The 26,031-nt window shown below is 36.6% G+C and overlaps 2 protein-coding genes across 2 annotated transcripts; both read right to left on the bottom strand.

Moving 5' to 3' along the window:
- Positions 1-84: 84 nt before the first annotated feature.
- tdrd7a (tudor domain containing 7 a) lies at positions 85-15,529 on the bottom strand. The gene is made up of 18 exons (XM_056264585.1): positions 15,373-15,529; positions 14,204-14,411; positions 13,728-13,872; positions 12,841-13,000; positions 12,682-12,761; positions 10,503-10,681; positions 9,116-9,546; positions 8,455-8,718; positions 8,164-8,350; positions 7,901-8,012; positions 7,595-7,797; positions 7,359-7,493; positions 7,184-7,267; positions 2,745-2,879; positions 2,422-2,532; positions 1,729-2,159; positions 1,477-1,637; positions 85-816 (listed from the first exon to the last, which is right to left on the bottom strand). The coding sequence occupies exons 2-18, from the start codon at positions 14,408-14,410 to the stop codon at positions 596-598; spliced, it is 3,246 nt and encodes a 1,081-aa protein (XP_056120560.1). The 5' UTR covers position 14,411; positions 15,373-15,529; the 3' UTR covers positions 85-595.
- A 478-nt stretch (positions 15,530-16,007) lies between these two features.
- stra6l (STRA6-like) lies at positions 16,008-25,123 on the bottom strand. Its single transcript, XM_056264583.1, has 18 exons — positions 25,092-25,123; positions 24,214-24,274; positions 23,855-23,955; positions 23,610-23,740; positions 23,304-23,424; positions 23,105-23,150; positions 22,781-22,909; positions 22,094-22,161; positions 21,911-22,022; positions 21,669-21,825; positions 19,714-19,789; positions 19,547-19,628; positions 19,371-19,419; positions 18,993-19,110; positions 18,319-18,438; positions 17,957-18,120; positions 16,758-16,904; positions 16,008-16,675 (listed from the first exon to the last, which is right to left on the bottom strand). Coding segments are annotated over exons 1-18 (1,905 nt in total). The 5' UTR covers positions 25,094-25,123; the 3' UTR covers positions 16,008-16,454.
- Between the last annotated feature and the right edge of the window lie 908 nt (positions 25,124-26,031).

Raw genomic sequence — 26,031 nt, 5'->3', positions numbered from 1 at the left:
CCACCGCGTAGACCTGCCAATCACTGACGCCATTCATACAGCCCACCAATCAAGTTGCAGAGACAAATGAGTCACCCAAGTGTATCGGGTTGTTGTCTTTTCGTTTAATGGTTCGAACCAAATGTTAACTTAGAAATTAAACAAACATGAGAACCTAAGTACAAATGTTCTTTTACAATTAGGCCATTTTCCTTTCAGAAAACACATAATAAGACCACAGCAAACAAATCAAAGTGCAAAATCAAGAGTATAAACAATACAAACCAGTGGTGTCTCACACAAAACCAACATAAATAAATCAAAATACTCCAAGACAAATGGCCCTATGGTAAAGACACAGTAAAGGGAAGCGGTTCAGGTAAGAACAAGTTAATTTGGCAATGGTATAATATTATTATTTATCACAACAGCAAAAACAGGAAGAAAGAAATCCCTTTCCCATGGCACTCGGAACGATAACTAAAACTATTCGTGAACGTGTAAATAAAATGAGCTGACCAAACATACATAGAGTCAATGCTTTTGAATTCTAGATCCAGATTTCTTCAGGCTCAAGTTCTCAGCATGGTTCTGGGAAAGGGTAGTTGTAACAGTCTCAAGCAGCACTGCTGATCTCATCTAAAAACTCCACCATAATGTTGTGGATCCAGATGTCATTGTCCTCTTGTGTGGTGTCCACCAGGTAGACAGAGATTTTGCGCTCCCAGGGCCACTCCCCCTCCTCAACTGACTCGATCTGGGCCACCAACGGCTTTTTCTCAACATGGTTCCGGAACACCATAGAAGCTTCCTCACACCAGACCCCTTGCTTGACACCTGAAAACAAGTATTTTGCATGTAAATCAGAAGCTTTAACAGACATGCATTAGTTTTAAGGTAACTTGCAATAGGGCTGGGTGATGCATCAAATATTTACAATATATTTTCTATTTTGTTAATAGGATAAAACATCAAGACTGACAACATCAGTATTGTGATGATTTTAACATTTTTATTTCGTTGTTAACTTTCCTAAAGAATATGCAACCAGCCTTTTGTCACGACTGGTTTAAGATAAATATACTTTATGAACTGATTCAAATCAGAGATGTTATTAATCACAGATTCCACACTTCATTTGTGCATTAATTCAAATCCGTTCACAGAAGTTCCTGTGTGGAATCTCACATGCTTTAAAAAAAGTATTTGTAAAAAAAAAAGAAAAAAGTGCAGCTAAATATTACTATTTATTATACTAGTGCATTTATAAATATAGCAAAATATTCTTTCTTTTTGATATTCTTCCTTTTTTTAAAAAGGCTTGTTTTTTTTGTTTTTTTTACCATCCAACATTTCAGTGTTTGGCTGACATATATGGCTCCTCTGAAATATACATAACTTTTTAAGCCATTTCAGAGCAAATACAATGTGTTTATTAAATATTAGTAAAAGTCTGAAAAATAATAAAGATATAATTTTGTTTAGCTTCTCTCTTACCAGCCAGCTGAGCAAAAATGCCCTGGAATGGCAGCTGCCTGAACTCATCGATGAGTGGTTGGAGCTGGGAATAGTTGATCAACTCGTATTTCCCATAATCCAGTTCATACACAGAGACTAAGCCATTGGTCAGGACGCTCTTTACCAAAACACGATGCCAACTATAGAGTGAAAGAAAGAAAAAGACAGTAAACTATTTAGTTGTGTTATTTAGGTGAGGAATTACAATCAGAGGTGCCATTCAGATCTTACTTGTTGTCGATCTTGGCAGCGTAGACATTATTTTTCTGGATGTTGATTTGGGTTACTTCCTGTTTGTTGTAGAACAGGATCATCTCTCCCATCAGCACCACTAGCTTGTACAGTTCCTGCCACGGCTGCAGCACAAAGTGCCCAGGGTGACATGCAACCGACACAAACACATCCATATTTTGCCCGACCAGTGGTAAGTCCATCTGAGGGGGCAATGTGAGGGCCTTCGACTGTGTGGGAGATGTATAGGGGCTGTCCCCTGCCTCGGGCACGATAGGTTCGGAAACCCTGGGGATCTTGCTGAAGTAGGCATCACGTTGCCAGAATGGACATGAGGCTAGCTGGTGGTTAATGCTGCTCTTAAGGTCATGAGCTCCATTTCCACTGAAGAGGTAGACGTGCACAGTCCTGGTCTCATCAAGCTTGACTATCTAAACACACAACAAACATGCCAATAAATGGACATTGCAATATTTAGTTTTTCTGCAACATGAAAATACAGTAACTTTCTCTAAATGACCTGAATAACTCTACTTGGAAACAATTATTTACAGTTTGTTCACTTCAAACCAGAGCTTTTATTTTGGCGGAAATTTTGCAATGTGATAATTGCACTAATGCGATTTAAGTATATTGTGCATCGCTAATCAATCATTTAAAAAAATCAGTAAACAATAAATGAATGTGCAAGACCTTCATGCAACTGGGGACTTTGTTGTGGACTGTCTCTCTCAACCACAGAACGGCTTCAGGAGGCCAAACACCCCCATCTGCATTCAGGTCCTCCAGGAGGCACTTTATAGCCTACAGGGGCAGAAATATATAACAATTACTTTCATTCATAAAGCAGACTAATGCACTTACAGCACTTCCTACGTGCTAAATGAGTTATTTTATTATTCAAAAACTCACAGCTTGACTCATGACTTAAATGAGGCAAAGGCCTGCACAGTTGTACTAAGTGATGAGCATGAATGAAAATGAGTGAGGGGAAAAAATAACTGAGATGTGAGTACCTGAGGTGGTATGGTGATGAGCTCTCTGAGGTAGATTGGTGGGATCTCCCTGAGCTCGCTAACCTCCAGAGAAGCAGGAAGTCCTAGATCCAAAAACTGGATGTCCAACACTTGACTGCCATGAAGGGTAACGATCTACACACAGATGAAACACACATTCATATAACCAAATAAACTAATTTAATTTTCACTAGGGCTGCACAATACTGGAAAAAAAAACGGACATTGCGATATTTAGTTTTTCTGAAACATATTGCGATATAAAAACACAGGAATTTTTACTCAATGACTTGAATAGCTCTATTTGGAAAGAGAGAGAGTGATTTTGTAGGAGAGTACATCTGCATATAAAATATAAATGCTGAATATTTACATCTATTTCTTCATTTTCAAACGTTAAACCTATGAGTTCATAAAGTTTCTCCTTTGCCGTCAACAGGTTCACAAAAGCTTCACATTACAAATCTAGTGAAATTAGTGCCACGCGTGCACTCAAATGCACGCTATAAGCAAACCAAACTAAACTCTCAGAAAATACAAAGATGAGGTTTGTGTGGAGCAGCATTTACTGCCAATTTATGTGCGAGTAGAGTTGTTCTGGCATTGTTTGATTTTATCGATTCCTATTTTGTTTATCAATTCAGATTCTTTTAGATTCCAGTAAAGTGAAAAACAATTTAGTCAAACATTTAGATCTAACATATTTATTATGTCTTTGGGCAAAACGTTTTGTTGCAGATGATTTCCATGAACAAAAATCAGAAGCATACAAAAAAAAAACAGCAGCCTAAAGAACACTAACAATTTCCTGTGGTTTTAACAAAAATACCACAGCAAAAACTACTGGACTAAATAATGAAAATGTTAAACATTCAAGACAAGTGAAAAGTAATACTATAAGAACAAAAACAAATGAACCCTCTGGGGACCAAGGTGTTTTTGGGGTCCTTGAGATGTTTTGACATGCACTGACATTTGTGGTTTTTTCAGTTGCTTATAAACATATTAATGGCACAGGTGAAATTACACTCTATTTAGCACAAACAGGGCTACCATAATATGTGAGCAACATGTATGTACATTTGAGAGAATATTGTTTATGCATGGTTATTGAAAAAACTAAAAATTAAAGTTTCTGAAATAAAGCCACAAAACATACTAAATATGTGTCCACAAGACGTTTGACTAATGGAAGTTTTGGCCTAGAGTTTTTGCTTCAAAATGATCTGAAAATCATCCTGTCTAATCATTCACATAACAATAGATTCTTTTAAATTGTGAAAAACATTTTTTGTTAGCCAAGGCAATATGCGAATGGGCGTGAACGGCCCAACCCCATTGTGAATAATTAGGTGGTTCTCGCCTGAGAAGACAAAAGACCTGCATAATGAGCCTTTCATTCAGGTGTCACACAAGAAAGAATGCAAGGACAATACATACACACACACACACACACACACACACACACACACACACACACACACACACACACACACACACACACACACACACACACACACACATACATATATATATATATATAAATAATCAAAATATAAATGAAAGTCAAAAGCACATTTTTAGTCATACCTGGAAACAAATCCTGTTCAAATAGGTTATATGGGCCATTCTACAGAATTGGTTTAAAGTTAGAGTTGGAAACATCTTGAAAAGAAAATCTTTTTCCATAAATGTCTTAGTAGGCCAATACATTTTATCATACATATTTCAAAGTTAAGGATTCATTATTTTGATATAGCTTGCATTGGAACAAACACTATAACATCTTAGTTGATTAGTTTATTGACAAAACATACTATATATTTAACATATGAGCAGAAACTGCTAACAAAAGCTTATTTGATGTCTATTTTAGAGTTAAAACTTAATAATCTATACAAAACTAGTCACACACACACATACATAGAAACATGATTCAAATTTAAACAGCAGGCTATTTTTGCGTTTACAGACACTAACGTTATTATATATCGCGATTAGAACAAACCATAAGAATAAAAACACTTACAGCCCAGCTCGCTCCTCGAAGTGAAAATAAACCAGCACTTGTTCTAAGGTAGATAAATGTCCCAGGATTATTCCTCACAGCCGTACATTAATTAAGCCGTACAGTACATTAATCTGACTAAATATAGTGTGTTTACCGAGTTTATGTGGGCGTTTACACGCCTCAATGTGTTGCTTCAGATCATTAGCGGTTGAATAGCGCGCGCTCTCCGTGGGCGTGTCACATTAGCGGAATGAGATGCGAGAACGATAATGAGAACGGCTGACACCTCTCTCTTTTTATATAGATTGCATAATCAGAGAATATTTATTTTAGTTTTAAATTAGATCATTTAAAAGTACAAACTTAAATGATCATAAACATATAGGCCTATTGCTCATGTCTGGGTGAATAGTATTCGCTGAGCTTTGTTTAAGTTTAGAGACGTGCTCCAGAAAAAAAAGTTCACGGACACGGAGAGGCAGAACGCACACCCTGTTTATTTTCTTTATTTTACAAAAGCACAATATTTTTAGGGCTGAGCGATTTTATCGATTCTGCGATATAAATCGATATTTTTTCTCCCAAGAAAGTATCGATTTTTAGGCCGCGAGTATCGATACATAAGTCCCATTCAAATCCCCCGTGTTAAACCCGTTCGCGTTGCATGAAGAGTGATTTGGTCAGCCAGCCGCTAGTGGCCAGCTGCGCGCGTGCATCGATATTGACGAAAATCCAGCTGTATTCAAACAACAACTTAGCTCTCCTTGTTGGCTAGGCTCCTTGCATGCTGGCTAGTAGCTTTTTTTAAAGCTGGGTCTCCGAAATTGACAGCGCTGTGTTGGACAGATTTGTGCAGCGGTGTTCCGTGAGTGAGAAAGTGCGCGAGGTACGGATGAGTGTGTGTGTGTGTGTGTGAGAGAGAGAGAGAGAGAGAGAGAGAGAGAGAGAGCGAGAGCGAGGTAGTGCTGCGTGAATGCGCTGCGGCGCTCTGCAATCAAATACGATTTTAAATAGGCTTAGTAAAAAAAAAAAAAATGTAAAAAAAATCGTATTCGGTGGTGGAAAACGCCGGCTTTAGGCGCATGGTGAACGCGATGGAGCCCCGCTATCCTATTCCAACCCGCGAACACCTCATCAAGGTTTGCATTCCCAGGCTGTACACTCAGGCAAGAGCACACGTCAAAGCCTCCCTGGCCAGCGCGGAGAGAGTTTCCCTGACGTGCGACGGCTTGACCTCGCGCACAACTGAAGCACGTCACATGTTCAGTGTCAAGCTAAAAAAGCTGTCAAAGAAAAGGCAGTGCAAAGAAACTGTTCACAACAGGCCACTTGCTGCACCTTTTAACTCTCCATTGAAAAGTAAATAAAGTGCAGTATTGCAATTAACAAAGGCTTATAAGCTACAGTTTGCACTGTTGTCTTTCAATAAATAGAACTAATTTTCTCTACACATATTTGATTCATTTTGTCCAGCATTTGCAAGCTGTACTCTCTGCCCAGTCAGAGACATATATTGTGTAAATGATGTTTTCAGTTTTCAGTTCAATTAATTCAATCCAAGTAAATGGAAGACTCACAAGATGTCACCAAAATCACTCTGTCCCCTTTAAATCTTTCAGAAAATGATGTAAGTGTATCGAATTATATCGAATCGTATCGTTGGCTGAATATCGTGATATATATCGTATCGTCAGCCGAATATCGTGTATCGTATCGTATCGTGAGATTAGTGTATCGCTACAGCCCTAAATATTTTATTTCGATTGTAGGTGGGCACATAAAAAAGTAGACATTTAACAGTTTTTTTTTTAATATGTCTTAACTCTGTATGACCAGAAATGATGGAGTAGTTTAAGTCTATTTTTCTGCTATGTGAAAAAAATCTGCCAAAACGCAACAGTGCGTTTGCCGTCCCCAGAGGGTTAACAATAGCACAAATAAATACAATTGAACAAAGTTCAGGAACAAAAATTGTAATCAAATGCAAAATAACACTGCATAGTTTTCTTTTTATACAATATACAGATAGATCAATTCTGATTAGTTACAAAAGTTATTCAGTCAAGATGAGTGATTTTTCCCTTGGTTCTATGATTATCGTCCAATATACTGTTGTTTGTTACACATGCGTTTTCTTTCTCAACTGTTGCAACGGTCAAATAAGACCGAACTGACTGAGTTTACAAAGAGATTTTGACAATTGTGCGCATAAGCGTAACTCAAATCAGTAGAAGTCCCGCTGTGTGCGCGCTTTGGATGTGTGCACAAAGAAAACAGAAAACGCATCTTCTTGCGCTTGAAAATGGTTTGAAATCACTTTAAAAAAAGCACACACAGGAATCGATTTTCAATTTCCAACCCTATGTGTGAGGAGAGTTAACTCCAGAGCTAGAACATGACATGAGTGATAAAGGGAAAAAGTTCTCACCTCTGCTCTTGCCCATTTGCTCTTGTATTTAGCTAGACACACTTTCCCGCAGAATGGTTTGGACACCAACAGCTCCCATGTTAACTTAGAAACACATAAGAGACATGTATTGCTCCCATGATCATATACAGCTAACAGAAGCCTAAAATCAAGACACAACATTTTATTATTTTACCTGAGATATGAAATGTGCCTCAATCTTGTCCATGATATCTTTAAGTTTGGCCTGGCCCCGAGAAGGCAGCTGACAGTAAATACTGCCATCAGAGCACACATTTGTCACACACACGTTTGTGTACACGCTGTTCACCTGAAGAGACAAGAGGAAGAAAAACACATTACTATTATTCATTCATTTTGTTTTTTTGAAAAATGCAATTTAATAATTTTGTGATTTTATTTATAATTGACCTGTAGAGGATTCTCCATGGACTTATCCTGCAGGGCTTTCAAGCATACAGCGCTCACATTGACATCATCGTTATGAGAAGTGTCATAAAGCACAATAAGCGGTGTGTCCCCTCGCTCCAGAATCTCAGCCAATAGCGTACGACCAGCAGCTAATGATTTCAGAGTTTTCAGAACTACCACATCTGTACTGAATTGCTCCAGACCTAACAAGCAAGTGAATGTGAACACAAAAAGGAATTACATAACAAAGAATTACATAACATAACTCTCTCACACATATACACAAAGGCCTCTGATAAACGATACCTGCAAGTTGACATATCGTCCCCTGAAAAGGAAGAGTCAGGAATTGATCCCTCAGCTGGAATATCTTCTTCCTGCTGAACACCTCAAAGAACCCATGATCCACACAATACACCTACGAAAAGGAAAGATGAAGTTAGAGATGCACAGGTCGACTGCTAAAATAACTAGAAGCAGATGATAAAGGAAGCCTCACACATTCAAATTACAAATAGCCGTATCTGCTCTTAAGTTGTCAATGAAGTGGATACAGAAGTGTCTGGTACCTTCACGTTGTCCTCTGTGACCTGGTGAACCTGAGCTCTTAGTACTGCATCTTCCTCCATAGCAACTGCCACCAGTTGTCCAACTTTTGGGGAGAGAAGACGAAGTCCAGCGCCAACTGTATTATAGAATTGAAGCATAGCCTCCTCTATCACCTCCAGAGCTTTAGAGTAGCCTTCACCGACAAACCTGAAAAATAAGACAGCATCATGAATCCACAATCTAAAATAATGAAAATAGTAGAACTAGAAATTCATCTTGTATCAATAAAAGAGTGGTTTTTTTAGCGTTACCGGAGAACAACGTTGTTGGTGCTGCTGACCTCCATCACCAAAACAGATTGATACTCTGCCGCTGGGATAACCAGAGGAGGCACATGTGGATTGCTTTCACAGAGCATAAACAGTGGTGGTGGGCGAGGACGGGGCTCTGTCTGCACCTGGCATGGTAGTGCGTACAGTATGGCTCTCTTTCGATTGTCCGGCATGGGGTACTCAACCATACATGTATCTGCCAACAAAGACAGATCCTCCAACACGTACTGTGGAAACTCGCACCTGAGAGACAAGCAGAAAATATATTTATATATTTTTATAAGTCACGGTACCTGGAAAAAAAAATATTTCACTGTGCTACTCTCTCATACATCTCATTAAAGCAATGATCAAAAGTGGCAGTAAAGACATTTATAATGTTACAAAAGATTTCTATTGCAAATAAATGCTGTTCTTTACCATTCGAAGAATCCAGGCCAATACTATGAAATGTGTTTCCACATAAATATTAAGCAGAACATATGTTTTCAAAATTGCTAATAACAAATGTTTCTTGAGCAGAAAATCATTGAAATTTCTTCATATTTTATGCGTAAGCATACTTCTGTTCGAAATGTCAATTGCATACTGGAAAAAGAATGCACTCTACAAATATACAGTAATCAGCATAGCATCCTACCCAAAGGCCTCCTGGAAAAGTTGTGGAAGTGCATGAGCCCACAGGCCATGGCTGTATTTATTGAGCAGCTGCCGCAGCTTCTGCTTGATCTCTGGAGTCAGAGGCTTTTGAGAGGGTGGAGTGGAGGGAGGGGTGATGAGCGAGTTGGAGTGAGCTTTGGGTGTTTCAGGGAGAGATAAATCCAGCATGGTGGAGTTGGGCGATGTTGGACTCAATGGTGCTTGGGATTTCTGGGTTGAAGGAGGTATGTTAATGGCAAGAGTTCTGAGGATGCGGGTAGTTTGCTGGGCAGGTGTTGGCTGTTTCCTAAACGCAGTGTTAGGAGACTGTTTGCATGGAGCTACAGCAGGCACAGTGCTTGGTTTTGGGGCAGGATCCAAGACAGGGTACACCAGGCGGTCCACTATGTTATTACTGCCTGGCTTTTCAACCTAAAGGACAACAGAGAAAAAGAAAATAAAATGATCATTTATCATATAACGATCACCAACTTTATTACATTAAAGGTTCAGTAAGTGATTTCTGAAAACACTGTTGGTATTTGAAATCAACCCAAACAAACACACTGATCATACTGTCAAGTATGCCAAAGTATTTTTTTCTTATTTTCTAGTGCAGTTGTCAAAAGATTCTTAATTCAAGATACATTTACTTAAGATGCAAAATGACAAAATATAAAGTCTTGTTTTCCTAGAAATCGATCAAAATGAATTGAGTATTTGATTAAAACAAGTACAAATCGACTTAATTCAAAAGGAAGTTTTCAGATTTTTCAAGACTATATTTTACATTTCAAGTAAATATATAAAAAATGTTTAGATATTTGTATTGGGAAAACAGGACAAAAAAATGTGTAGTGCAGTGCATGCAACATTTAATGCCATGACTTTATGAATTTATGACTTTCTGCTCTGATTTAAGACCTTTTTAAGGCCAAAAATCAAAATTACCCCATTATTTACTCACCCTCAAGCCATCCTAGATGTATATGACTTTCTTCTTTCAGATGAATACAATCAGAGTTATATTAAAAAAATGTCTTGGCTCTTCCAAGCTTTATAATGGCAGTGAATGGAGGAAGAGATTGTGAAGCCCAAAAAGTGCATCCATCCATGATAAAAGCGCTCCACACGGCTCAGAGGGGTTAATAAAGGCCTTCTGAAGTGAAGTGATGCGTTTGTGTAAGAAAAATATGCATATTTAAAACTTTATAAACTAAAATAAATAGTTTCCGACAGATGGCCATATACGCATCGATTTACGGCGAAAGAGTAACCCCTGACTTGACGCATGACATTGACAAACCTATTGAAGTCATGTAGTTAGATGGGAGGGTACAGGGTGATTTTAGTAGTCAGCATGTGTTTGTGTTTTTCAGTTCTCTCACAGTGCAGATGTGCGTCCACGTCTCCACTTCTTTGTGCATGTGGAGCTCTTCCTGGAACATATTCTTATATAGCTGAGGGATTTTGGACAGCCAGACTCCACTGCAGTACTTCTGCAAAATCTGTTTGATTCGACCCTGAACCACCGCAACATCAGCACGGTTTACAGGCTTTTGCTGAGCTGAAGAATGCAACACAGAAACAAACGTCACACTTAAATTTATTGAGTATATCAAAAACAGAGATTATAAAACTAAATTACTTAGCATATCCTGAAGACAATACAGTGCTGCAGTAGCTACGTTTACATGGACACCTTTTGGTTCAATCGGAATGAAATCAATCCGATTGATGAATCCGAACACGGTGTTTACATGAACGATAAATAAAGTAATCAGGTTGATGTGCGCCTTTAAATGTCATAAGCTTCAAATCGGAATTGATTTTTTGACATGCGCACACTGCACGAATAAATATGCCGCTGTTCACACATAACTATTCTGCTCTATTGGTTATTTATTTGTTTTAAACAGCAGACTTAATATTTATCCATCTCTCGTCATGATTTGGAGACAATGAGCATATGAACCGTTTTGCCGTGCTGCTTATATTTATCACGCAGTAAAAATGCCCAAAACCAGTCGTCTGTGGATGAGAGTCTGAAACGAGGACTGGTGGGACGTTGTCCTGCTCCACTTCACAGACGCTGAGTGAAATGAGAATTTTAGAATGATAGTACACTCATTTAGATGACACTTTATTCAACAGGAAGAACACTTGATAAATATAAGCAGCACGGCAAAATGGTTCAAAACGGTCATCGTCTCCAAATCATGACCAGAGACGGATAAATATTAAGTCTGCTGTTTAAAACAAATAAAGAACCAATAGAGGAGAATAGTAGCCAACAGGATTTTCCCATTTGGCTTTTGGATTATTACAGAAAATAGGCTCTATGACAGACAAAAGTGTCTGTCATAATCTTCAGACACTCAACTTATGAATTCTGAAGTCTAAATACAATCGGCAGTTGTACAGCACAGATAAAGGACTTCAACGTCACCACCAAGCTGGTGAAAACTCTCAATCTTTTATTTAAAATCAGACAGTTTGATGACGTTTAATGTCCCAAGAGACTCTGTAGTCCCATTTAGTCACTTTTGGGGTATTACTGATGTATTATATGTTGTAGAAATAAAACTGTGAAAATGAACTGACTTAGCTTGTCAACCGTAAACATTATTTCAGGCATTTAACCAAAACCCCATTTAAAAAAATTAAATTACTAACAATGGAACGAAAAATAACTTTTTCCGGGTTTTATGATTCAGTCCTGTCCATCATTGCTCGCAAGGCAGGAAAATAAAGCCTAGGTTTTAAGCATTAGGTTTAGTGATAAGTTTAAGTTTTAGTTCGAGCTGCACGATTGATTGTTAAAAGATCGCAATTTCATTCCTAAATGACAACGATTTAGCCATATCTATTAAACCTTTGATAAAATCACACCGAAACATTCAAATCTGTGTTGGCGCTGCCGCTGAGCCAGAAAAAGCAGTTAGGCTGTCTAGATATGAAACCGCTCCAACAGTCTTTTTAACCATACAGTATCGCTATTTCCATGTTACAAATATTCAAAAGATCAGAGAAGTACGGATAAAAGTTTATAGTTCCGATATAAACACTGATGTCTACAGAAGCAATCAAAATAGAGCAAATCACCTTTTGAAAGTATTGTATCGATTACATTGTTACACCACTGGGTGGTGACAAGTGACTTAAATTTTTTGTGATTGAATCATTCAAGAGATTAGTTCAGAATAGCTGTGTTAGTTCAGAAAAACGAGTGAAGTCTTTATGAGTGAGTCATTTGAATCATTCATTCAAACAGATTTTTGAAATAATTCATTCAAATTAATTTAAAAAAATTCAATAGACAGCAGCAATTACGGTAACATTTTGTCAGAACCTCTAGTAAATCACATGTTATTTTGTTTAGTTTTATATTCAGAATCATGGGAGAACAAAAAAATATTGTGATTCTAGATTTATCCAGAATTATGCAGCTCTAGCTTCAGGATTCCGTTCTGTTTAAATAAAACACTGTATCGGAGCCAACATAAACTGTGCCATTGTCATGAAGAAAATACAAATATTATTAATAGGGAAAAACGTGAGGTTTACCTGGTGTCCCACTGGTCTTATGAGGTGAAGTCTTTATTTCTGTATTGACCTTGCTGGGTACAAATGTAGTCCCCCCTAACCTAAAATCACATAAGTGTTTTGATGAATATTTTGAGAAATGTATTAGTGCTCACAAGTGCTTTGACTCGCATCACTCACCCTGGTGATTTCCTGTTTGGTTGACGGGAAGGAACCCGGGAGGAGGGGAGGTCACTACTGTAAAGTTGCCGCTGGTTAGGGTAAAAACTAGATTTGGATGCGGTGCCTCGAGCGGGATGAGTCATGTGGCCCGGTTGCCGCAGAGACAAGCGAGGTTTGGCTGCAAAAGACCAAAACCGTTAAACCACATCAATAAACAAGCACATACCTTGAAGGGCTAAATGACGGACTGCAGGATGCGAAACAGTTTGTGGCATTAGTGTGCAATGGTGACCAACTGGCACAGATATAGTCAGCACACATACAGACAAGGTTGGTGGGCAAAGACACAGCATTAAACCCTTTAAATAAGCTCTCTCTTGGGACGTGGGCACACAAACTAGATTTTCAATGTCATTTACTTGATTTATGTGGTTAGCATTCCTTTTTAAGGTGATGTGTATTAAAACACTTTTGCTATTTAACAACTAAAGAAAACCATTTGACGTTGTAACACACAGAAAATAATAAAATCCATTTAAGGTTTTGCACCTGACACAATTTAAGCTTACATTTATTGTAAGATATACGCCGTTCAATTATGAATAGCAAAATAATACAAACGTTATATTTACATTTATTCATTTAGCAGATGCTTTTCTCCAAAGCAACTTAGAAATGAGGACTTCAACAAGTGATTCATCTTAAGGAGACAATAACATGAGAAGTGCATGCAATACAAAGTTCAGCTCAAACATCGCCTAGAATAGTACAAGCTAGAAAAAGGAGTGATTAGGAAATCATTATGAAATTCAAAACTTGATTGAAATTAACCACAAAAATTACATCACATTAGCCAAACAGCATCTCTCACTGGGGCCTTTCGTTTTTCTGTGCATGTGTGTTACCGTTATATGAAAACAAAGAGGAAGACTTTGCTCTCATTTGGAAGTTCAGTAATTTAGAGCAGCCAGACTTCTTCACGTTCTTCTGCCGGGCAACCAGCTGTGCGATGTGTGCCGTCTCCTCACACACACCAGCAAAACACATGACCTACAAACATAAACATAAAGTTTGTCACATTATAGTTTGGTTCTGGCATGATGGTACATAGATTAATCAGTAACTGAAAATTTTCTTTATCGTAAGCGTTTACATTTTTTGGCATTTCTCTCAAAACCACACAAATTCCCAGTTGGAGGAGGGTAAGGAAAAATGTAATTGCTGATTCACAAAATCTGAAATTGGTTTACCATGGCCCTACTTATACATTTATATAAATCCTCACTGATGCTTTTGTTTTCACATACCTTGAAGTCCATGCACAGCATTTGTGAACAAAATACAAGTGATCTATTATTAACAGATCAAGTGAATGCATCACCTCTCCAGCACTGGATCGCTCAAGCCGCACCACACCGGGAATGCTGCGCAGAAAGCTCTCGAGATTGCAATGGCCAAACTGCCGGAAAGGAATCATCTCTCCTGTCAGAGCCCGGTAATCTCCTGGAAGACGGACCATGGCCACACCATGCTTACTGCTCTGAAGAACAGCTCGCAGCATCTTTTTCACCAACTCCACATCACTCATCCTGCACTCAAACACAAAGACAATCAATTGAAGACACTATGACTGCAGACAGCATTTTTGTAACCTAATGAGTTGCCAATCTAAGAATTTTGGGCATCACAGGCGCATTCAGAGTCATACGAGTTATACAAAAATACTGTCTAGGTAGGCATCTTTCTGTGAGACTAATATGCTTTGAAGGTTTATAGTTAGTTATGTCTGTGGTAATTAAGGAATGCTTTGAATCTACATAACAATAGAGCGACCCATCAAAATCAAGCTGTATAACAGAACAATGGCAAACTTTTAAATAACAAGTTCAGGTTAAATTAATTAACCCCAAGAAACCCTGTTTGAAATTAAAAATAAAAAAAGTCTTGAAAATTATTGCAAAAACAAAACAACGATTAAGTGTTGTACACTCATTAATTTTATTTTATTTTTGTTTAAAAAGGTAACGTTATACATGTTTTTTTTCCCACATACAAAAATACGTTACATATATTAACTTACACTACATAAACGTATCACGTTTAAACAGTTTAAAAGATTTCTCATATTATTGTATTGTGAACTTAAACTTATAAACTTATTTGTCATCGATCCCTTAGACTCACTGAAATCATTTCCATGTCAAAAGTTAATAGTTTGTGCTTGTTTGAATGTCGTATATTAATGTTACAAACATAACATCCCCTAAAAATTCTTGGTAGTAAGTAACTTATCAGCCAAGATAACCTTACACTTACGTAAAACATTAGCATTAAAAAACTCAAATATCAGAAAGACAGGCGGGAAGAGAGGAGGCTAACTTTCATCAGACCGTAACGTTAACGTTAATTGACTAGCTAACGTAAGCATGCGATGCAACTGATTTAACTTTATTATTCCGTTTCTTTAAACTTGTAAAGAAACTTCTTATTCCCAAATCATAAAAACATCACCAAAACATTATTAAGGGAAGAACTGTTAATTAAACTCACCTGATTGCCTTTTCTCTTCACACTAAATTAGCCGTTGAATACCGCGAGCACACGACGCACGACACGTGTATTTGGTATCACTCCGGAATACGTCATACGTCATCTGAAAACGGCCTGAAGTCAAATTTTAGAAAGCCAAAAATAATAATAAAATAAAATAATTCAGCTGAATCCAAGTACGTTATTTACCAATTTTATGATTTACTCAACAAATAAATAAATATATGAATAAATCCCAACATCCCTGACTAGAAGGGCCAGCCAGGCCCAGGCATCCTTTTAGGCCTAGGCTAGAGTAGCCTAGTATATTCTTCTGCAGCATTTAATGTAGCATTTAAACACCTATTAAAATGGGTAACCTTGCTCTGTAAAGGTGCTGAAGGCAAAAAGCTATAAATAAAACTCAGGGTGATGACAGTCATGTGCTCACACACCAGCGTCTGACTAACTGAATTTAAAAACTATTCAGTAGGAATCAGTGGAGAAAAAGCTTAAGCTTCAAAAAATATTATTCAAATAAGTTAATTCTTATTATAGTAAAAAAAAATATTCAAAACTTACCAGAAAGTACTAGTATTTTATTTAATTTATAGGCTTTTTTGTGACTTACACCATTAAATTAATTCATCAAAACAAATATTTCATATTTTTATTACAAAAATACTGACCAATACCACTGAACAAATCAAACATTAAAATTTGTTACAGAAGCTCATGAAAAGCATTAACCCTGTACATACAACCGAATCCAGGATTTTCTCAGTCCAGTTCGCTGATAAAATTGAGTTTGTTTAATGGCTTTGATGAGTGAAGTTACAAATTAACGGGAACATTCTCATTCTAGAGAACATTTTATTGGTCAAAAAAATTTGACATGCAGATGATTCATCAATCATTTTGGTTCTTTGTATCAAAAAGGAAGACAGAAGTCTCTTTTGTCAGTAGTGCAACAGCATACAGTGGATGACCTCAAAGTTTCAGACACAATCTTCAGTTTTGAATCATGCTGTCTGTCTTCACACAGATAGACACCCTTACACTGCTCTGCTTTCCAGGAACCAGTTTCAAGAGCTAAAGTTCTTTCAGATGTCTAACTGTCTTGGTTCTGTTTCGGGAGTTTTGTTGTTGACCAGTTCATTTGCTTGTTGAGCCTGTGATGTGATGGTTCGGGCCAAGAGAAGTGGGTCTTGGTTGTCGTTCTGTGTCAGTGTTTTTCTCTTTCTCATCAGGATGAGTGCAGGGTTCCTCAGCAGTGTGTAAAGCAGCAGCCAGCGCACGCGTACTCTGCCCCCTCCTGAACATCCTGTTAAACAGCAGACAGGCAAAGTTATTTTATTGGATTTAAAGAAATGTGTGCTTTGGTTTCAGATATCTGTTATTATTACCTGTGTTATTGCTAAAAGTTGCATAAGAGGGCACTGCAGGTCCCCGTTTCTCCACTATTCTCCCAAGCAGTAGATGGCAGAAAGACACCATAACTGGGTTGCTGTGGTAATGATCAGCAAATATCATCCCTATCCATGTGCTATATCCTGGCGCAAAAAAAGTCAATTGTAACCATTGTGCAGACAAACTGGAATTAATCTTACATTTTAGAGCCTGTAAAGGGAAATATTCCATCACCCAATTATAATTAATTGAAGACAAAAAAAAGTTTTAATAATGAAATAATTAACATCATAATTATCATGTTCCTATTATCGACTTTAAAGGGTTAGTTTACCCAAAAATGACCATTCTGTCATTAAATACTCATTAAATACATTAAATACAAACCCGTAAGACTTTCGTTCATCTTCAGAACACAACTGAAGATCTTTATGATGAAATCTGAGATTTCTGTCCCTCCATTGACAGCTAAGCAAATACCACTTTGATGCTTCAAAAAGTTCATAAAGGGATCGTAAAACTAATCAATATGATTTGAGCGGTTTAGTCCAAATTTTCTGTCCAAAGACTTGATCGCTTTATATGATGAACAGATTTAATTTAGGCTTTTATTCACTGATCAGCAAACATAAACTGTAGCTTAACTGAACCTGCTTGACATGCAAGAACAAACCTCATGGGTTCTTGCTGAAGCTCAAACACGCTGCCTAACACGAGAATGAACTTCATTGGTTCTTGCACGTCAAGCGAACATCCTTGAGCTTTCGTTTACCATAACTGATGTGTGAGTTGATGAATGTTTATATGTGAATAAAAGCCTAAATTAAATATGTTCATCATATAAAGCGGTCGAGTCTCTTCAGAAATGTTTTGACATTTGACATTGACATTTGACACAAACCGCTCAATTCACATGGATTTGTTTTATGATCTCTTTATAAACTTTTGGAAGTGTCAAAGTGGTAGTTGCGTAGTAGTTGTCAATGGGGGGACAGAAATCTCTCAGATTTCATCAAAAAGATCTTCATTTGTGTTCCGAAGATGAACGGAAATCTTACGGGTTTGAAATGACATGAGGGTCGACATGAGTAATTAATGACCGAATTTTCATTTTTGGGTGAACTATCCCTTTAAGACTAAAATGATATTTGGAAATTTACATTTTCACTGCACAGCCCTGCATTGCCATTTTTACCTGGATCCATGGACTCATAGCCGCGCTGCATGATGGTCCGATCAATGCGCGACACCAGCCATGTACCCACAATGCAGCTGCTTAAAAGGCGCAAAATACAGTTGCTCAACCCCATAATTACATTATAGAAGAAGAAAAAGTAGTTAAAGCAGTGGAACGCTTTTCTGTGGAAGAACAAAAGAGAGATGAGTTATTTCAGAAATATCTTTTAAAAAACACTTTTATGTTTCATATTTATAATTATATTTTTCACTCAGGGCACCTTAGGCAACCACATTGAATCATGACTGTTTAAGGTCATATATTTATAGCCTCTTCTATTTGTTTTTAATTTTATGAAAATTGCTTTTTAATGGTCCTACCTGTTGTTGATTGCAAGAGGCTTTTCTTTGTCTTCAGGTGAGAGTTTGTCCTGCAGGAAAAACACTTGGACCAGAATAATCTGCCCTACCACCAAGGCTATAACTATGGATATTGTGAGCCTGAAATTACATAAAAACACAATTTAATGCTACTTAAACAGCATCTTTAATAAAAATGTTAGGGCGTTGGCTATAAAACACACTACTGTTCAAAAGTTTGCGGTCAGTAAGACTTTTCTTAATACTTTCTGTATGCACTAAATTGATCAAAACTGACAGTAAAGTAAATTTATAATGATACTTTTCTAACTATTTCAAATACTGTTGTTTTGAATTTTCGTTCCACAAACATAAGAAGCAGCACAACTGTTTTCAACATTTATGATAATGAGAAATGTTTCTTGAGCACCAAATTAGCATATTACTAGATTGTAGGATCTGAAGGATCATGACACTAAAGACTGAAGTAATGATGCTGAAAATACAACTTTGCCATCACAGGAATATATATATATTTTTTTTAAATATATTAAAATAGAAAAGTTATTTTACTAAAAACACTTACTGACCCCATACTTTTGAAAAGTAGTTTATAATGTTGTCATGCAAATTAAAAAAATGGCCTAATGATTATGCTTATAAAAATAATGTGGACTTGAAATGTCAGAACTCACAGAATGACGCCAACACTAGAAAGCCAGCTGAGAAATTGCCCCTTCTGGATTGGTAGAACAACTCCATACACAAACATTAAGGCAAAAAGAAACTGCACAAAGTGAACTATCAGAAACCCTGCAGAAACAAAAATAATTTTAAGCTATGCAGCAAACCATGTCTTCAAATTATTCCATATATTTGAGTCACACTGACTAAAAACAGGAAAATAGCAAAGTATGCCAAGGGACAGATGCCCGTGAAGCTAATGACCTCTCTGAACAGAAGGTAACATTTATAAGCTGATCTCACCACATTTTCTGAGGACAGGATATGAGGTCACAAGGAGATCAATAATACTGAATAACACAGTCCAAATTTTAAAGAGTTTTACATACCCCACAGAGTGAAGGCAATCTGCCAGCCTGAATATCTTGTTATAGCAGCCTGAGAGAGAAAAGCATTCGGTATTATGATGAGCCACCTAAATGCCACTGAGTTTGTCTTTTTAATGATGTTGTTAACCTCAATCTTAGAGGAGACCCTATGAATCCCTTTACAAATCTTTACTTACCACGCTGACTGCAGGACTTGGTTTATGGAACTTCTCAGGAAGAAAAGTTTTTTGCCCCCTCCACAACCTCTTTAAATGTTTCCTGCAGTCATAAATGCAGCTCATTGTTTGGTAAAGTTTTTTTTAATTACTGAAATTAAGTATGTAAGTAAATAAAGTAAGCATACCTGTAACATACTAGCACATGAAATGTGTAAGTAACAGACGTCAGAGTGGAAAAAATGGTTGTCGCCAGCCACGACCCTAATACAAAAATATTAAACATTAAATCACTTTTCAGCATCTATCTATCTATCTATCTATCTATCTATCTATCTATCTATCTATCTATCTATCTATCTATCTATCTATCTATCTATCTATCTATCTATCTATCTATCTATCTATCTATCTATCTATCTATCTATCTATCTGTCTATCTGTCTGTCTATCTGTCTGTCTGTCTGTCTGTCTGTCTGTCTATATCACTAATGTTGATGTTCTTAAAAGATGTCTCTTATGCTCACCAAGGCTGCATTTTTAAAAATAAATAATACAGTGAATACAGTAAAATCAGTAATATTGTAGAACATTATTACAATTTAAAATAAATGTTTTCTATTTTACTCTTGTAATTTTCAGAAGACATTATACACCAGTCTTTAGTGTCCCATGATCCTTATGCTGGTCCTATACTGGTTTGGTGCTCAAGAAACATTTCTTCTTAATATTAATGTTGAAAACAGTTGCTGCTTAAAGCTGCTGTCCGTAACTTTTTTAAGTTAAAAATAATCCAAAATAATTATATTAAAAAAAACATATTGTGCCAGTGGTCAAAACTATCTGCTTGCCATAGCTAGATTCAAAACGGTTAGCTTGTAATAATGATTTTAATTCCAGTGGTACTGGTGGGTTTCCGCGGGAAATTCGAGCATGTCTTTGCGTCATTACGTCACACCCGTACACATAAAGAAGGAGTTTCGGCTAGCCGGCTATACTGCGCGTGACGAGATGTTTAGATGTATAGGCTTTTCTCGCAGCACTTTACATAATTAAACTTATGGCATCCAGAAAGATCCAAACAACAATCATCAGTGTCAACTGGAGATTCAGCAGTTATAAAACCCAAAAGACTTCGTACTTCGGAAAGAGAAAGAGGCTAGAGAAAGAGAAAGAAACCGTCTCATGCGAACACAAGGATTTAAACATCGGCGGGGCTTTTGAAAAGTGCGTGAACTCCGTGTTTTGAAGGGGTTCAAAACGGAAGAAGAGACGGCTTTTTTCTGCTGAACAAGTAAGTTAAGACATTTCAATAGTTCAATCGTGTAACAGTACGTTTTCTTAATTCACACAGTTATGGAGTTTCCTTTGTTGTGCCTTTCTCGTTTTGCTATTATGGAGAATATGAATTCTGAACTACACAGGTAACCATAAAACACATTAAATTTAACATTAGTCACGCAATGCTGATGTTGTTAACATGAACAATTTGAGAACAAAGTATATAGGCTATAATTTGCACGGTTGCTTGTAAATCGCGCTGATTAAATCTAACGAAGCTTGTCATGTCGAATGATTTTTCCCCCTTAGTTGGTCAGAACAAAAATGGATTTTACTTACTTGTTCAGAAGACATTTTCTTATGAAAATTCTTATGTTGGTCAAACTTTCAAAAAGTGAATCTGTGATTCTGTATGACAGCATCCACACAGCGCGGTGACTGACAGCAGCACTCGCCTCAAAGCACTGTGTTCATCCGCGCTGTTTCATGCCGATTTACAACCCACGTAAAGATGATAATTCCGCGAATCACTGCAGTTACAGATTTCGAACAGAGAGATGGCGACAAAGAGGAAAAGCTACGGACTGCAGCTTTAATATTTTTGTGGAAATTGTGATATTTTTTCTTCAATAAATAGAAAGTTCAAACGAACAGCATTTATTTGAAATAAAAATCTCTTGTAACAAGTCTTTACTGTCACTTTTACTGTCACATCAATTTAATGCATCTTTTCTGAATAAAAAACAAGAAATTCTTCTTTTTTTTAAAAATCTTATTGACTCCAAATGTTTGAATAGTATTGTCATATGTACAGAGACTATAAATATAAACAAAAAGACAAGAGAAAAAGAAAAAATCTTACTTCGTGCAACAATGCCGAACTCATTCATTCTGGGAATGAGGGATGTGAAAATGTTGTCTGTATGATTACAGGATGATGCTATCTCTGCAAGTGAGTCCTTCAAAGCATCTAGTTTGTCAAAGGTGTAGTCACTCAAGCCGTAGTCCGCTAGGGTCATCTGCATATAGGCAAACACATTTGCATTGTCTTAAGTTACTAATCAAAAAACAATAATGCATGTCCACAAGTGAGTGCCAACTGACCATGTACAAACCAATCAAAGAGATAATGCATGTGCCAATCATTCTGTTAGGGAATTTAAAGTGAGGATCCCAGTCATACATTTTTCTTCTGAACCAACTCTTTTCTTCCGGCCTGAGGGAAAATAGAAGAATGAGTATCGGCTGATTGGTTTGAATACAGTACAGTGATAAATGAGTGCTTACTGTTCAGAGGGGCGTTTCAGTAGAGTCTGTACATATCTGAACTGATGGAATTGTAGATCCTCCTCATTCTATATATCAGAGAAACATTTATTTATTAAATATTGTTAATTGATAAATACACTATTGTTTAATCTTATTTTATATCCGTTTATTATAGGCTACATACTAATGTTCATTTATATAACTTAACTCTTTCCCCGCCAGCGTTAAAAAAAAAAGTTGCCAGCCACCGCCAGCATTTTTGATCATTTTCACAAGTATTTGTATGAATATCTGAACATGCAATTTATCAAAAGAAACCCCTCAGCTTTAAAAAAAAAAAAAAAAAATGCATTCTTTTTTTTATCAAAACTTGAATTAGGGTAAGTTTAATTAAAAAAGCAACATTTTGAGCAAAACGCATTTTTGTCAAAGACTAGCTTTTTTTTTCTTAGTGTGAAGAACATTTTAATAATCTAAAGAACCTTTTTCCACTTAAAAGAACCTTTTGTGCAATGGAAAGGTTCCATGAATGTTAAAGGTTCTTCATGAAACCATATGCCAATAAAGAACCTATTATCAATAAATGCTGTAAAAGTAGGCTACTGTTTAATTTGAACTACTTTATTATCTAATGCCAACGGATTTAACCTTATTGTAAATTATTAACATAAAATGAATTCCAACAAGACTGTCTCATGATCTGACCTCATCAGCTTGTAGCTGCAGGTGGATTCTTACTGCCTTCACAATGATATACACAAACCGTCCCAGCAGGAAAAGCAGGCACAGAAAGAACGGCCACAGAATGATCCATTTCTCGTAAGGACCTAAAACCTGCAACCAGAACAATGTGCTCTAATTATCCACTATCACAACTACACATTATGCTATATCAATTATATTCATCCAAAGACACCATTGCAAGCTTTGTATACTGAGGGATAATAATCTTAACATGCAAACATAAACGTAATAATATAAAGTTAATAATTAATAAATGAAAGTTAATTATTAATAATATTTACTAACCCTTCCAGAGGGACAGCTTATCGTGTCATACAGTCTCACAATGAGCCTGAAACCCACATTATAGTCAACAGTCAGTTCAACAACACTATACAAAATCCTACAGCTACAACTACAAACAGAGGAGTATTGAGCTAGGCCAAGATTTCAGATTAAAGATTTTATCTACAGTATGTGTGTGTGAGTAGTTTTTTGTATGTACCACATGAGTGTGTATAGAAGACCTAAAGCCCCTCCTAGTGCTCGGTGTGGCGTTGACAGACAAGCAAAGAATGGCAGGTACGCCACACCAACTTCTATCGCTCCTACCAGGTACAAAACAGCTGCAAGAAAGGCACATACTGTATATATCAACTGTAACTTTCCTTTGATTAACATTACATCATTTTGTTACATTATAAATGTTTTTACTGTCACTTTTGATCAATTTCATGCATCCATTTCTTTCTAAACTTTGAACGGTAGTGTATAACAAATAAAAATATTTGCATTGTTATAAATAAACTACCTTTAGCCCAGTTAGGCACATTAAATGGTGTGTAGGACTCAGAGAAAAGCTGAATCACACTGGGAGCAATAGCACCAAATGCAAAACCATAAGACCATCGGTTACTTAGATTGCCGATGAAATCCAATGGACTGCAGAGGAAAATACACACACACACACACACACAAATAAAAGGTCTTTAGACAACTAAAAACACAGATGAATATTAAATGCAGAACTTCATATTTTGTTTCAAGATCACTCACACCACAATGCCAAATCGACCCCTGAGATACGGAAAGCGATTCTCAAAGGGCTGCGCCTTCGCTCTGCGCTGTACAAATGAAAGCAGAAACACAATGCAGACCTGAAACACAAAGAAAATGAACCCCATTACAAATACACTCGGAGAGAAGTCTAATGATCCAACGATTCTAATAAAGAAGGGAACTTGCAGTGGCTCCAAACAGTATTTAGGCAGCAGTTCACACAAACTGATTAAGTTACTGCAAAATGATATTCATGTAATCATGACTGTAGCATCAGTGTATCATGTAGCAAAAGTGTTGAATTTTATATCCTGAGGGAAGAGAGTTCTGTCTGGACAAATGAAGGTATTACTTACAGCAGGAACAAGAGAGCAATGCAGGAACAAATCTAAGGAAATTCCATTCTGACGTTCCTCCCTAAGAGAAAGAATGGAGAGAGAGTGAATAATGAGAAAGAATGAGCAAGGGTTTAGAGCATTCATGCTGTATGAATGAATAAAATGGAAGCTGAATGAAAACAGCTTCAATGATTCAATTCTGTAACATTTTGATCAAAACATAAACTGACCCACTTACTTTAATAAAAGTAGGCATTATTTTTAGGGTAATTATTAATATTATTTTATTGTTATTATATAAGATGTTGTGTCCTAAAAAAAGTATATATCTGAACATCGACAGATAAGATTTATCACACACCAGTGACCTAAAAATACTTTCCCCTTATCAACAGAAAAATGATTTTTGCTACATCATTTTGCAAGATTTGACCTAATTCTAGGACCTTTACACTTTGCCTTTGTTTAAAATACACAATTTTTCTATTTTATTTTGAAACAATTTTAATGATTGATCAAATTTTACATCAATTTGAACCATTTCTACAGCTAGTCTCACAGAACAAAACATGCTTTTAATATGTCTGTTAATTACTTTTTTAAAGAGATAGTTACTAATATGTTTTTCTGAGATCGATGATTAAATATTGGTTTAGGTAAAGGACATTTAATACAAATTAAACAATCACTAAAATTCAAATTCAAATTTAAAACTTTTAGTAAAGTTTAAACTCTTAGCATGAACAGTGGTCTACTCATATACCAAAAAAAAAAAAAAAAACTCATATTACCTAAACATTATAAGGCAGAATGTCTTTGCAAGTAGGCCTACTGTAAGTGTCGACTATTCTTTTCCTGTCATTCTGAATAGTGTTTCAAAAGCAGAAGTAACTCACATGATTTCTGCGATGACTCCCGTTCTGCTGGTGAAGTAGGCCTACTACACGAGCGATCTATTGCTCTGTTGCTTATAGACAAAGACTAGTTAGAGTAGCTCTCCGTCATAACAGACTATAGTTCCAATAAACTATTACATGAAGTACAGCTTTCACTTCATGAATGAGGATATAGATATCACATGACTGGACAAACTTCGACCTAGGCCACACATGTACTAGTGTAACTCTCACAGAGAGATAGATGTGCCAGTGCGTTTTATTGACTGTACTGTTACTGTGTAATAGTAGTTCAAACATAGATAAGACTTGCTGTTGAACTAGAGCAGATAGAGCTCACTCCTTCTCTGTTTGTGTGTTATTATTAGCATTGCCCAGTGGCGGCATTAACATTAAATGGCATTGCATCTTACGTACAGAAGCCATTGGCACATGCCGCTTGTGCTTAGTGATGATAGCCTAGGCTACGTCCGGTGAGCGGTGATGACATATATTTTCATTGACCTGAGCCAGAGAATGTCTAATAGACGGGCTCTGCCTGAGCTAACATGAACTAACAATGAACAGTATTTTTTATTAACCAACGTTAACAAAGCCTAATAAACTGTAACAACCACATTGCTCATTGTCATGCATTAACTGATGTTACCTAATGTGCTTATTCTAATGTGTTACCAATCTTTAAATTATTTTAAAAGTAAATTGGTGTATACAGAGAGTGTTCTCTAATTTATGTCATGACAAATTATTTGAGAAATCATGCACAGAATTATAAATCAGAATTAAATAAGTTAATAGGCTATTGTCACATCATTCATAAAACAAAAAAAATAAACAAACAAACAATAATCTACAATGCATTAGAATTAAGAACTTGGCATTTACGATGGTATTGAAACTAGATGCAGATGAAAGGCAGATAACATTATAGCGGGATATG

Source organism: Rhinichthys klamathensis, unplaced genomic scaffold, assembly GCF_029890125.1.
Source record: "Rhinichthys klamathensis goyatoka isolate OS25496 unplaced genomic scaffold, OSU_Roscu_1.1 h1tg000222l_1, whole genome shotgun sequence".
Lineage (NCBI taxonomy): Eukaryota > Metazoa > Chordata > Actinopteri > Cypriniformes > Leuciscidae > Rhinichthys > Rhinichthys klamathensis.
Note: the sequence above shows the minus strand (reverse complement) of the source record. Positions and strands in the feature narration are given on the sequence as shown.

Coding starts and splice junctions, on each gene's coding strand:
- tdrd7a (XM_056264585.1), bottom strand. CDS start 14,410: ATGAGTGATGTGGAGTTGGTGAAAAAGATGCTGCGAGCTGTTCTTCAG. Junction 7,268..7,358: donor AGGCACATTTCATATCTCAG/GTAAAATAATAA, acceptor TGTGTTTCTAAG/TTAACATGGGAGCTGTTGGT. Junction 817..1,476: donor CATTTTTGCTCAGCTGGCTG/GTAAGAGAGAAG, acceptor ACTTGTTTTCAG/GTGTCAAGCAAGGGGTCTGG.
- stra6l (XM_056264583.1), bottom strand. Junction 22,162..22,780: donor TGCAGCTACAAGCTGATGAG/GTCAGATCATGA, acceptor TCTGATATATAG/AATGAGGAGGATCTACAATT. Junction 19,111..19,370: donor GATTGCCTTCACTCTGTGGG/GTATGTAAAACT, acceptor TTGTTTCTGCAG/GGTTTCTGATAGTTCACTTT.